General features: G+C 45.4%; 1 protein-coding gene across 1 annotated transcript; it reads right to left on the reverse strand.

Annotated features, from left to right (window-relative positions):
* Positions 1-68: 68 nt before the first annotated feature.
* wdr47a (WD repeat domain 47a) lies at positions 69-14,715 on the reverse strand. The gene is given in 18 exon segments (XM_069706205.1): positions 69-1,711; positions 3,716-3,934; positions 4,070-4,201; positions 4,295-4,465; positions 4,568-4,737; positions 5,400-5,557; positions 5,851-5,911; positions 5,991-6,236; positions 7,099-7,280; positions 8,840-8,957; positions 9,089-9,347; positions 9,350-9,599; positions 9,733-9,909; positions 10,075-10,206; positions 11,586-11,670; positions 11,902-11,985; positions 12,402-12,571; positions 14,519-14,715. Coding segments are annotated over 17 exon segments (2,745 nt in total). The 5' UTR covers positions 12,560-12,571; positions 14,519-14,715; the 3' UTR covers positions 69-1,568.
* Positions 14,716-14,998: the final 283 nt, after the last annotated feature.

Consider the following 14,998-nt stretch of genomic DNA (forward strand, 5'->3'; position numbering starts at 1 on the left):
GACTTTAAAAAAAAAAAAAAAAAAAAAAAAATTTTAATGTGAAGTATTCATTTCAACAAAGCACCCAGTTTTGTGTAAAAGACACTTTATTGAACGTACCGGCAATCACACTTCAGTTAGCTTGAATTAATTTAAGTCACTTTTAAAAACAAAAGAGTTAGAAAGGCTTTAACAGAAGAGCCACTAGCATTTCAAAATCAAACCGATAACTGTACATACGTAAACACAACCGAAATAAATACATCTATGTACGCATTAGTTTGGCCTCCTTTGTTTAAACAATATACAGTATACTATACATTAACATATAAACTTAAATATGCATCTTTGTAAGTAAATTAATATTAGAAGACAACGTTAAAAGACAAAGTGCGCGTGGAGAACAGAAGAAATGAGTACGATGCATCTGCCCCAAAATACTGGCTCTAAATAAATATAAAATCACCCTTCCAAACAGATGTCATTGTGCGTGCGGTTAGACCCTTTGTTATGAGCAAAGACTGACACCTGCTGTTATTGTACTAAAACGGCAGCAGGCAAATCGAAGCGTTTGAACACGAACTGAATCCAAGCGTGCCCGGCCAAAAGTTACACGCCGTATTTCCCCTTGACATAATAACTTTCTTCCGTTGCAAGCAAAGACACTGCAAGACATCGTAACAGCTTCAGCGCACGAACACTGATTTGAAATTTTAAAACGAACGCACGAGCTAATTTACACCTTTCGAGTAAATGCGGTGGCTACGGCAACCGCAGACATCGGCACGTCCCACAGGGAAGCCACAGCTGACTGATCGACAGAACGTACACGACCGCCACAGACTCGGCCTCCGGACAGGACGAGCTCGCCACTGATGCACTGAAAAAAAAAATTCACTTCACATCGACTTTTGTTTTCCTAACCGGTAGCAGCGTTACACCAGCTGTAAGAAAATTATACACCAAAAAAAAAAAAAAAAAAAGAAGGAATGTACGATTTCTCAATATGATTTAACAAAATTTGATATTTGAAAAATTACCCATATTATCGTTTCGGGTTACATTTTTGTCATGGAAACTGGAAGGCACCATCATGAAACGAAGCGCTCCTGTCCCGTCAAACTCCTCGGTGAAAAGGACATGCAGCAACTGATGGCTTGAGTGTGGGGGAGAGAAAATGTAGGATGACGCCGCGTGGATTAAGAGAGAGAAAAGAATGATCCTGCAGTTTTACACCTCAGTGTGATCAGGGAGATTCATAAGAGACATGTGAAGAGAAAGGAGAACATGCAACATGTGTGCTTTTGATGTGTCCCAGGGTCGTATCCATTTGGTTTCCTACAGGCAGGAGGGGAAAGACTCGTGTGTGTGTGTGTGTGTGTGTGTGTGTGTGTGTGTGTGTGTGTGTGTGTGTGTGTGTGCGTGCGTGCGTGCGTGTTTCAGACTGTCAGGTGTGTTGGAAGGGTGTGTCAGTGTTTACAGTGCAGGAGGAGCATTATTCTTTTAAAAGGGAATGTGTGTCTCAGATTACAGCAACAGGTTGTCTGTCTGTGTGTGTGTGTGTGTCTGTGTGTGTGTGTGTGTGTCTGTTAGGGGTTGTGTGTCCACAGTGTGACAGTGCGGTCAGCAGAGGACGAGAGGAAGGACAGGTCGTGTGTGTGCCATCGACACTGAATGACCTTGTCGCCGTGCTCTCCCACCACGGTCTGAGGCAACGGTTTGGTCAGGTCACCTGGAACACACAGAGGAGACAGGAAACCGTGACACACACACACACACACACACACTCTTCAGACCCGCCACAATACAATCGCTTAGACCCGGCGCACACTGGAGGATTTTTCAAATCTTAACAGATTTTTAAAAATGTGTAGAAACCACAGACTCCACGACAGATTTGTAATATTTCAATCTTAAAAATGCACGCACCGGAAGATTCCGTCGGGAACTCCGAACACACACACACACACACACACACACACACACACACACACACACACACACACACACACACACACACACACACACACACACACTTGGCTTTTCGTACCAAACGGGAACTCGCGAGACAAACGAGACTTCGAAGCAAACCAGCACGGAGGCCCGACCATTGTCAGCTGTTTGCACTTGTGTGTGCCGAGTCAAGCGCCCGGAAAACGAAATAGGAAGAAAAAGAAAAGAAAAAAAAAAGACTGTGGATGAAAGCCTGTCGGAGAAGACGAGGAATCGGCTCGGCTCGGAAATTTTGCAGTTCAAACCGGAGGTGAGTCAAGATAGAAGTTTTATTTTCAGTCTCAAATGGGGCCAGTGCAAGCTACTGCTACAAGCTGCACACAGGTGGAGGGCAGAGAAATCTGTGATCCTTACATGTGTAGATACTTGTATCCATTATCTGCCTTTTCTCATGCCATGGAGATGTCTCTCTATACTGGTATTACTGTATGAAGATTGGCGACGCTTCCTGGTCAGTTTCTTTTCTGCTCAATAGTCCCTCGTTGCTCCTTTCACAGAACAGGAAGTTAAAGTAAATGTCAAACACGTTTGATATTTAAGATTCAAAATCGGGCTCCTCCGATCCAGTCTGTAACGTTTAAGGTCACGCCCGTAAAATCCTTAATTGGGTCGATGATCGATTCGGATCGACATTTAATCTGGAAATTTAATCTTTGCACATACAGAAGATCTCTGCATCTCCTGAAGAGTAACTGAATCTCAAAGAGTTAAAGGAGATAAATCAAAGGAGCTTTAAATCCATTGTAGTTGTCTGCTGATAAATTCGACAACATATATATATATAAAAAACAAAAAAACATGCGCATTTTACATGCAAGAGGGTTTTTTCTGTATAGTTTGCACGCGTCTCTTAAATATCTCCAGGTGTATAACTGCACGTGCTCCCCCTTTAGCCGTACTGCTTTTTGTCAACATACACAGTCTTTCTGAACGTATCAAGGAAGTTGTTTTGTTTAATTCTGGTTTGGCCAATAACAAACCTTCCTTCTTCTCAGTTGATCTATTTTGTGTTTTTCAACTGACTTCACAGAAAAATCGGACTTTTAAAAAAAAAATTCATACATTTTATTAATTTATGAACGTTTCAATAATATCTATTCAAACGTTATGTTTTTGTACGCAAGCCCTAACGTCAATTTAATGTTCCGAATAAATGCTTAGAATCCACTCAATTAAACGGGCTGGAAACTGGAAGGCAGCCGGCCGCAGGTGGCTATTTGAAGTGGCTTTTACTGCATAATTAAAAAATGTCCCCTCGGGGATTAATAAAGTAACTACCTAACCTAACCTAACCTAATTGGCTCCTAAATGGTGGAATGAGCTCCCCAACGACATCAGGACAGCTACGTGTGGCTACATCTAACCCCCCCAAACTAAAAACACACCTTCCGACTTTACCTTGAACAGTAGAACTTTAGTAGCGCTTAAAATGGCACTTACTTTTAGCACTTTGCAGTTTGGCTTTCTTGAAGAAAATTGTATTTTCTTGATTCCTGTTGTTCTGGGGTTTGTACCCTCATGGTTGAAATGCACTTACTGTAAGTCGCTTTGGATAAAAGCGCCAGCTGAATGAAATGTAATAATAATTCAATGTAAAACTACCCATACCGCAAGGGATTTTTATCCGTATTGCCCACCCCTAATGGCCCCAAATAAAGACACAAATGCTAAATAAACACCTCGCCTCTACTGAGAGGCGATATTCTCTCGTGATGAGACGTACCTTGGAGGTTGGTGACTATGACCTTTGTGTCATAGGAGCCGGTGAGCAGGTAGTGAGCTCCAGGGGAAAACCGAACGGACCGAACGTCGCTGCTGTGCGGCCGGTACACCTGGACGATGCGTCCTCCTCGGATGTCATACAGCATGCACGCACTGTCTTCCTGTCCTGTTGCCAGGAGACGGCCACTGGGATCGACTGCTACCGAGGCAACAGGGCTGCCTGTGTAGTTAAGGAGATGGGGGTCATCTGTAATGACATTCAATTTATTTTTCTGTTATAGAGGAACGGCTACTTCTGGTATCTTGTCGGTTCTGGTGTCCTGGAGGTGAAGCTCGGGACACACGTGAGCCGTACCTGAGCCGTGGAAAGCCGTTCCCACTACTCGCACACAGCTGGGCACCCTGAGGTCCCAGAAACGCACCGTCTTGTCCTGAGAGCCGGAGGCGATCATCCAGCCTCCCCACGTGTACAGAGACAGAATGTGACCTGGACAGAGGAGACACATCATGCACTCTCCTCTTGGACCGTGATGTTTGAGCTCGGACGGACAGGCGCGGGGGACGGGGCGGTCAAGCGTACCCGTGTGTCCGCTGAGGGCGTGCAGACCCTGTCCTCTCTGACAGTCGGTGGTGTAGATGTTACAGTCTCCTGCTCCGGCGCTGATTAAGATGGCTCCTCCGCTCTCTGGACCCTCCATGAAGGCCAGGTCCCTGATGGTACCGTCATGCATGCTGAACTCCAGGTCTGGGCCTGGGAACAACAAACACAAACAAAAATGAGAACACTGACGCCAACAAACGGGGGAGGAGAGGGGCGGGGGGGGGCGGGGGTGTTCACGTAGAGACCGCTCACCTGTGGCGTTGCACGTCTCCGCGCTGAAAGGTAGGACTTTGACATATTTGTCATTAGAGCCTGTAGCCAGCAGCTGCCCACAGTGGCTCCAAGCCACGCAGTAGATGGACCCTTTGTGGTGTTTGTTCCTTTTGAAGCGAACGACCGGCTGCTTCGTTGGACTTAAGTTGCTGAGGAGAAGGAAGAGCGGAGTAGGAGAATTTAAAAAAAAAAGAAAAGAAGAAAGATCAGACGTGGCGGTAAACTACGCATGTATGCCCGTTTGTGTCAAGTTCCACGTATTTTACAGCATGAACTCTCAACGCAACATGGAGGAGAAGTTCTCAAAGTAAATCCTTTCTTTCCACGTGCAGACGACATTTGTGGTGACCTCACGGCGACAGTGTTTTTGTTGCCGCTTCAAAAGTGAAGAATGAATTTTTATCTGAAGTAAATTGTCTAATGGCACAAACACCTTATTCGGGGACCTGGAGTGAAATAACTTGAGATAAACAACTGCAATTTTTTTTTTCATTAGCGTGACAAGTACAAATTTCCCATTTTTCTCAATCTTAATATTCGCCATCATGTGAAGATTAACGGTATTAAATTGAAAGTTTACGCCACTACAAGAAAACTCAAGTTACCTCTGCATGCGTGAATACTTTAGATACAGGAAACCCAATCATATCGATAATTTGGCAAAAAGGGACGTGCTCATTGCGAGGAGAACGTCTGTAGAACATTAATATTCCCGTTGGGTGATTATGTACGCGCGGTATTTGGTTCAACTTTTTGACAAGTGTATTTGTCTTTTAATTTGAAGTGCTTCGTCTGACTGCTGAGATGTTACCTCGGGTCCAGCAACTCTGGATAAGCGCACACGCGCAGCGTTTTGGAGTTGGATCCCACAGCATACAGATTTCCAGACGGATGAAAGGCAACAGCTCGAATAGCCTGAGTATCCTCCAAAGAATGCACTGGTACAAACAGGCTTTTTGGTTTATCGCCCTGAAAACACACACGGCGCACACACACACACACACGCACACGCGGATACCGTTGTGATGCCAGCGTGACATCACTGCCATTCAGATGAAATTTATAATCTGCTTAGTCAGAAGATAAATTAGCATTATCCTATATCCTTTTACGACAAAAAAGGTTTAATATGTTTAATAAAGAAGAACGTCAGATCAAATAACAGCTAATGTTTGAGTTACAAACTAAAACTAACGGTGTCTAATCACTAATCGTGTTTTAATCGGTGGCTTTTCTTGTTAACATGTTTGCGTCCATCCTACCTCTTTACTTTGTGATAGGGATCCTGGAGAGTCACTTTGTTCACCTTTCGGTTTCTGCTCACTGTCAACAAATAGGAAGCGCATTCACCGTCTAATTCAACAAGCTTTCTTGTAAAAAGCAAAAACTGAATTGGCCCTACCTCTGCGAGACAACAGGGGACTCATTTGGAGGCGGGACTGGGCGGCCCCCCACGGGGCGTTGTGGGGTGCTGCTGAGCACCCCTCCCCCTCGGGTGCAGCTCTCCTCTGGGGTCGCAGATGGAGGGTTATTGTTATCCTCAGAGGCCGGTGGGTTCCCGTTGCCGTTGCACTGCTGGGCCAGAGACTTCACCTCCTCACCTAAATTCTCCATCCCCACGTTGAGCTCCTCCAGTTTCTGGATGGACCTGCACAAACCAAATGCAGGTCTGTCTCCACAAACACATTTCTTTTAGTCCTTCCCTTTCTTTTAAAGTCGTTTGTTAAAGGAGGGGAAACTCCTTTGCATTTCACTTCAGCCGAGGGCCTGACAGGCTCGTTAAATCTAGTCAAAACCACGATGGGAGGAGGACAAAGAAAAATTGAAGTAATGATGTCATTATGCACAGCTACCCTTGTGAATAATGTAGAGGGCAACAGAGACAGGGAGAGGTAGGGGAGACTGGGACTGGGAGGAACGTCTCTGGGGGCAAATCAAAGGGCCTTTGTCCTGCTGACAAAGCAAAAAAACAATATTCCCCCACCTCATTTTTTTTTTTTTTTATCAGTGAGTGGAAGCTAAATGTACTGATTATGTGGTGGTTTGAAGGCACACTAACGTGGTAGAATACATGTAGGATATTTCTAGTTTTGGGTGGAGTCTGGCTCCACACTTGAGGTGATGGCTCCATGTGATGTGATGTAGCTGATCAGAGCAGATGGTGCAACGTGGATTGGAGGGTGTGTGTGTGTGTGTGTGTGTGTGTGTGTGTGTGTGTGTGTGTGTGTGTGTGTGTGTGTGTGTGTCTGTGTGTGTGTGTGTGCATGTCGGGCGAGGGAAAGCCACACGGGACTCATCCTTTTCAGGGTGTTAATATGTCGACTTCACCTTTTCCGACAGCTGCTCCTTCTTTTGTTTGAGGATATTAAAACCCGCGCGGTAATTAGCAGGCTGGATTGGTGCAAGCTGCACCACCACTACGCTGACCTTTTGCGACACGACTTGACGGGCGCCTACGTGGCATACAGCATATGTGCGCGCTCCCCGTGCACCTCCAGCCGCGTCTGTACCTGTTGAGGAACTTCTCGGTGAGGCTGTGCTGCATGTCGCTGGGCGGGGGCTCCTGCTGGACGCCCCCCTCCAGCAGCATCTGCTGGTACATCTGCCTCTGCTGCTGCTTCTGCTCCAGGTGCTGCTGCACACGGAGACGCTGGCGGTAAAACTCCTCGTACTTCTCTGTTGAGTCACGGAGCTGGGGATGAAACGAGACGCTGTTAGTGCATGTTGGACACGAGAGGGATGCAGCGCATTAAGTTTGTTAAATGTCAGGAAACTACCATTTCATTTCTCTGTTGTGCCGTGCTGTACTGCGGGGTTTATGCAAGAGCACAAGCGGAGTATTGTCCAAACACGTCAGATGTCGGAAGTGTTTATACCTGATCTGGATGGCGGCAATAAAACGTGGGGTGACGAGGTTGTTGTCGCATTTAAAAATAGAGATGACGGGAAGTTTCCTGACGCTATCGGACCGTCCAACAAGCAGTTGTGATGGATGACGTCATGCTGTGCATTCATGACGGTTTTAATTTACTGTTGCATTCATTTTAAATAAGCAGCACTTATTATTTTTATTTTTTTTATAACCTACTGACTTAAAAGAAACGTACGAATTTAGGGTTACACAGTTGAAACTGGCGACACAAGGCGCTTCGACACTGTTCAAAGGTAGCCTTGTGATCATGTGAGCCCCGCTCCTCCCCGTTCTTTTGTCAGTTCGGGTATCAAGAGGAGGAAGAAGGGTCCGACTGAGAGCTGAGGACGGGCCACTTCGCCTCTCTGTCTTCCGCTTCCTGTCCCGACAAACCGATGGGAACAATTCGACTGCGTGTTTGAGGCGGGGAGAGAAACTGGCGTTGTGCCAACCCCGAGGAAAAAGGGTTGGAAGGCAGAGAGGAAAACAAGAAAGAGAGGGGAGGGATGTGATCACAGAGGCCCCGAAGCCTGCTTCTGTTTCTGGCCTCTTTTTGTGTCTCCCGGGTGACAGGAAGGCACTAACTTCACACTGAGCTGCACACGGGAAACCAGAATAGAAAGCACGAGGCAGACAGACACAGATACTGCGCTAATGCTGTGTTTACGGGCAACGGGAGGGCAAGAACGAGTCATTTTTGACTCAGCTTCTCGAGCCACGAGTCCCCACTGACCAGACACCAAATCCACCCGGGCGGTTTCTGCCTACCCCGGCTTCACTTGTTTCCAGGTGGATTTATGGAATAGTTATGACTCAGAGACGGAGCACAAATTGTGACTGAGTATGAGGTTTGTATTTTCTATCGCTCCCTGAGAGTCTATGTGCAAATAACTAAGTATGTTAACACACACACACACACACACACACACACACACACACACACACACACACACACACACACACACACACACACACACACACACACACACACACACACACACACACACACACACACACACAGAAGCCCCTGCCCTTTATGTACTTTCATCCAGACTGGACAACAGAGCAAAAAGGAGCTCAGACAGCCAAAATATCCCTCTGAGCAAGCATGTCAGCCTTGACAGCGACTCGGCTGTAAGTCATACTTGCAGGAGGAGGATGACTCAGACACAGCATGCCAAAAAAAGATTCATCAGAAAGGACACCATCACTGCAGGCAACACCCATAAAGGAAAGAAAACAATGCGGGAGCATGACAAAACTCAGCACTTCCTTTGTATTATAACAGCTGACATGCATACAACACGTCTGACAAGTTAAAGAGCAAAGGTGATGTTTACCTCATTCCTGTCAGCAGATCCAGCTGACGGCGCGTCCTCGCCTGGAGCCGAGTCGGGACGCATGTTCTGAGCTCCACCTGAGCTCATCATCTTATCCACGGGCGTGTCTGTCCTCGACCTTCATGGAGAAAACACAAGAAAAGGAACAGATCTTGTAAGACGTCTGGGACGGTATTGTACAAACTGAAAGCAGCCACAGAGCTCCACCGAGTGACAGAAGCGGGTTTAACTCCCAGTCTGAACTCTTACGTTTCAGGGGACTCCTCGAAGATGCTGTGGCAGTCGGAGCTCTCCATCATGAGACTCCTGGTCAGGCTCTGCCCTCCTGCCCCGGGGTAATGGAAGTTGGCAAATGAGTGGGACATGGGAGAGACCCCTTTCCCCGGCGCTATGTCACCGCCGCTCGCTCTCTTATCCTGGCCAGACAGCCCGTAGGACAACCCGTCCAACGCCGGGTTCAAGGAGCGTGTCATGTAGGTGTCAGCGGACTGGGGTCGGCGAAGGGGGAGGCCGGGTAGGGAGACAGTTTGCTGATGAGCGGGGTGAGGAGGTCGGCGTAGCCCGTCTTAGCAGGCTTGACCAAGCGGTCCACGTGGATGTTGAGCTGCTTCTGTTCGAAGGCGCAGGAGAAGACGCTGTGAGCGAGGTTCTGCATCCAGGAGAGCAGAGACAAGTCGAGGTCGTCGCAGCCGTTACCGCACAGCATGTCGACGCCCAGCAGGACCTCACTCTCGGTGATCTCCTCGCCGGTCGCCTTGCTCTGTACACAACAACTTGTAAGTTTAACACTCCAAATATCATTGAACCAACTCATCTGTACTGATGTTGATCAGTTTAGAGGCACAGAGCAGTTCAAAGCACAGTTATTGATTTTCAGTTTCAGAAGTTCGCACCTGGCAGAACTCCACACAGCACTCGTACAGGACTCCCTTCAGGAGCAGCTGGAAGAGTCGATCCCTGCTGGCCTTGAATCCAGCCTCGCTCAGCTTCCTGTCAGCAGGGATGAACTCTGCTACCATGGTGCACGCCTCCTCAAAACACTGCACCCTGGCCGTGCTCGGGTTCCAGTCCTGTGGGACACCAACGGACAAATCAAAACGCACCAACGTAAAACCTTAAATTGTGAAATGGTACTTTCAGTGGAGCCTTGACGCAAATGAATAGTATAACATTTACTTCGTCCTTCACTGCTGAAATGTTATTAAAGTCCCAATCTATAAGAGCAAAAATCTTGCCTTGAACTCAGCGTGGTTTGTGAGGCGAGGCAGTGTGAGGAGCAGACACAGTTTGCTGTAGTCATCTTTCGAGGGACAGAACTCCTCCAGGGCATGGAGGCACTTGACTGCTTCCTGCATGGTGAACTCCAACTGAAAACATTAAAAAGCAGATTTTTTTTAATTTTTAATTTATTTCGAACTGTTGCAGATGAGAGGAGGAGTTTGTCTCTAAATGGGAGAGAAAAGTGGTTCCTTTTCTGAAGTTTTATCTTCAGGAGTGAGATTTCTTGTGCATGTTAGCTTCAATACTGATCCACAAAAGCAGGGGAAACTCTTTTTTTCTTATTCCTAAAATGTAGTCCTGCTGAAAAGTCATGACCAGCGCACAATCAAGCCCGTATCACAACAAGCAATACCGCCCCCTCAAACGGATTACGGCTAGTGAGGATGCACACCGATAATATCCGGAGATTTCCAAAGAGGTGCGAGTTAATCCAGTTAATGGGACACGATATGCTCTGGCACAGTGTTACAAATTGCATCCACGGCGAGGTCATGTGACAGCCGACCCACAGCTCGCCTAATTTAAGAGGATCAACGGACTAGTGTCTCTGCATGTGTGACTATTTGGAAGAGTGTGTGTCAAATATATTTCTTATTTGGCAGGTAAATTATTACAGATCAGCAGAATTAAGTTAAGATTCTGCAAGGGTTTATTACACGGTGGCCACCAGCACTCATGCGAATGTTTCTCATTGATATTTAGTGACATCGTGATATTCAAGAGAAATAAAGTCTCACCTGAGAAACTGGTTTTGAACTGGCGCACATCCTAACAGCTATGACTCAAAAATGCCGGTTAACATGCCAGCTGATCCAATCATAAATGAGTTACTGTGGCTTTAAAGTATCATACTTTGGGTTTAAGCTATAGGCACAAACTCTGACTTGCGCTGTGATGCAGAGTTTGTCCTGACGTGATCAAAACTGCTGTGATCGATTGCTAACTCTTATTGTTAATGATGCATGAGAGTTGCATGAGAGATGCCGGCTGCACCTTTCTGCTGGCAGACATGCGGGAATGTCACGGGTGAACAAATATTCTTTGTTTAGTTTTGTATTCACAACAACAAACGATCGAACTCAATCCCAGTGTGTCACACATAAATAGCTTAATCCAGATCCAGATAAATCCTTGACCCCCGGTGTTGCCAACAGTCACGTCGATCCTTGCATGTAAATGCAGCCACTGTTGAGCGCAGTCTCACAGGCACACTTACACAAACACAACCTGCTCCGCTTATAACCAGAAAGCTGCGAGCTCTATTCAGATCACTGCAGGTGTCAAAAAAGCATCGTTTGCTTCTCGTATCGTCTTTAAAATGGAGTCTTTTTTTGTTTACTGCCATGACAACCAGTGACAGTCCGTGGGAAGACAAAGCAGCGCTGTTACAAAGTCTGCTCGTTAGGATGAGAATTCAAGGCAGCGATGGAAGGTTCAGAAACATTTAAAACTCCCTCTGACTTACATGCTGTGGCTCGTCTTCTGCCGACATGGCGTTGTTCACGCACAGAGCCTCCAGAAACTTCTGCTTGAGGACGATGTAACGAAACCTGCGGAGTAAATCCAGCACTTCTGTTTTTGCAGTTGTTATCAAAAACAACTAAAACATGAAGTTTGTTTAGAACTTCAGCTGCAAAGTCAAATAATAATAATAATAATAATAATAATAATAATAATAATTACAATGAGCTGAAAATATAATTAAAAAAGAAGGTACATACAGGGCTGAGTGACTTGCATGATTTTAAACATACTGACAGTGATTCAGACAGTGAACTCACCTTTTTCCGTCAAACTTGTCCATGCACTCCAAAGGCTGAATGAACTGCAAGACCTCATCCCACTGACCGTCAATGACCAGTTGCCTGAAACAAAAACAAAAAATGGTGTCCTCATATTCAAATGTCCCAGAAATACGTCGACTCAAATGACTTTTTATAAAATAAACATTTTCTGCACATTTAACTTTCTAATTGCTGTGGTAGTATTTCCTAGGAAAGGTGCACCATGACAAGATGACACTGTTCATGGGCGCTTCACTCTCGAAGATGAAATACCTAAACGCTGAGTAGATGACACCGTGTTGGCTGACTTTCAAAGGACCACTCACATCTGAAAGGGGTGCAGTGTTACACTGCCTTCCAATGTAGAGGACACAATTGGAAACACTAAACTTCCGGCTGGAATAGTTTCCCATTGTTTCTCCATTATAGTAATTTATTCTGAAACGTCTGTGTCCAGACGGTGTAGTGTTGTTGTTGTTCCCGTTGAGTTCATTTACCTGAGGAAGAGCATGTCGTCTGAGTAGAGTCCATTGATGACGCCGCTCTCCTTTTCCAGAGCCAGCATGCTGATGTGCAACTTTCTGGCGTTGAGAAAGTCCAGGATCACCTTGATGATCTCCACCTCCTTCACATTTATGGTTTCTTCCGCTGTCATGGTGACGACGGGCTGCCAATGACAAGAGCAATTGAGCAACACGCAAAGATAAAAAAATAAAAATAATTAAAAAATAGTTTCCAGTTTCTATGTAATTTCAGGCTACAGACAGATCGAAGCTCTGAGCGTCGCTGAGGCGGACGTGTGACCAGATTCTGTCTGAACGGCTGAATGAGAGCGACAACATCAAGGTACAAAGCTCAAGAAGCAAACATTACCGTTCATTAACTTTCAGCAGAGCCATGTTATGATGACATGACCCCAGTTATTGGTTATTGTTTCTGTTGACTAAATTACACAATAGTTCCACCTACAAATATTTAGTCAACTAATGCATAAAAGTGGGACTCGGTTCATCGCGTTGAACATCGGTTTGATTCTTCAGACATCGAGTTATACAGTATATGAATATACACAGTCTGGTAGTGGTGGAATCACCGGAGGCCCCACGGAGCGACATTGTCACGTTGCTTGAGGCACGATACGATATTATTCCATTTTTTTTAACATTTTGATGTATGCTGACCGATAACATATTAAGACAGCAATTTTTTTTTTAACTGTTTTTCAACTAAAATATGTCCTCAAGGAAATGTCAACATCTGTTTTATCTAAGAGGTTTTCAGTCTGTTCATCTCACTCGTCATTTTCATTGCAGCAAAATGGGATTGTCAGACTGACAACACTGTCATAAATGTTGTATACACATGATAAATATATTCATTTATATATTAAAATACTGATACTTGGCATCCTTGTATAGGTACAATACTGAAATGCAAAATCTCGTGACACTGTATTGATTCCCCCACCCCACCCTTAATATAGACCTGCTGTTAATTTCAGTCCAATCCCCCGGCCCTAGTGGCCAGTTACTCTTGAAGAAAATATCAGATGCCTGAGTGAAGCTGCTTAGTGCCGAATTGCATGAATGTGATATTTTTCAAAATAAAAACAAATCACCTCAATAAACACTAACGCACATATTTTCACAACAGCCCATGTCCCGATCAGCTGGAACTCAACATGCATGAAAACTCACACCAGGATCTACTTTGCAGTTCATTTTTTTTTTTTTTTTTAAGGATTTAAAGTGTATAAACCCTGACAGCGGTGCAGCCTGTTGTGACTGTGATGTAATTTAGGTAAATGTGTGGGGTTTTTATGCACACCAGCTGAGCCTCAGACTCGGATTAGGACTATTCTAATCCAGTTAATCATCCAGTGCAACTAATCATTTTGTTAATAGTCCAGTTTTGTTTTGTTTTCTTAGGAGATGAACAGAGCACAGTGAAGGCAGTGCATTTGAACCTTCCAACCTAAACATCTAACGCATGAGTTAAGTTCAAATGTTAAAACAAACAAGAGACGTGATTGTACAGATGCAGCAGATGTTTTTGACAGCAGCTGCTGAATCTAATTTAGCCTGAAAGGATGCTCGCTTTACCACATGTTGTTTACAGAGGAGACAATAACGTCCTACATTACTGCCCCGACAGGGAGAAACCTCCGCAGTTATGTTGCACAGTCGCACAGAAACATCTATAAAACGAGCATCAGAGCTCCTTTTTTTTATTTTTTTTTTTATTTTTATTATTTTATATCGAGCTTCCAAATAATCACACACAGGGACTGCAGTCCCGCTAAGCTAGCGTGAGATGGTTAGCTAATAACACTGTCACTGAGCCACAAGTCAAACATTATTAAGAAGCTTAGGCTACTTGTTAGCTTTGTAAAGATAGCAGCGAGCGGATTAGAGAGAAAAAAGAAAAAAAAAACATCAAATGACGAGTCACTGTCGGAGCTCAGAGAAAGCTAATTTAACAGACTGCCGAGCTAGCCGGGCCGAGGAGAGACAGAGAGACAAGAGACGGAGACGGACGGACGGGCGGACGGGCGCGGTGCGTAATGACAGCTTCACCAACACCAACGCAAAATGTGCAGCCATTTAACGCTCACCGGTGTCTAAAGACACATGGGGTGGAGACGCAGGTCCCGGACTGTTCCCGCGCTGTTCGCAGACGCTGTCACGACGGTTCGGCTCGATAATGTGAGCGCCGTTTTTGTCTTTGCCTCCTCCTCGTCGGACTGACTGCGTCCTCCTCCTTTTGCAATCTTTCTCTGCGGTCTGTCGCTGCCCAGCCCTCCTCCTCCTCCTCCTCCTCCTGCTGCTGCTGCTGCCTCCTTCCTGCCTCCCTCCTCCTGCTGCCTGCTGCCTGCAGGGGCACCGCCTCCATCCGTCCTCCAGACACCCCAAGACTTAGGTTAGGTAGTTTACTTTATTAATCCCCGAGGGGACATTTGTTTTTTTCGCTACAGAAGCAATAAGATAATAATAATAGAATAATAGAAAAGCAATAAAATAGCAGTAAAAAAATATATAAAATGCATAGTATATACAGTACAGTATATATCTATATATATATATATTATATACAA

This window comes from Brachyistius frenatus, unplaced genomic scaffold, assembly GCF_029030835.1.
Source record: "Brachyistius frenatus isolate BFR_SWC_R1_liver_20210118 unplaced genomic scaffold, ASM2903083v1 Contig_61, whole genome shotgun sequence".
NCBI classification, from domain to species: domain Eukaryota; kingdom Metazoa; phylum Chordata; class Actinopteri; family Embiotocidae; genus Brachyistius; species Brachyistius frenatus.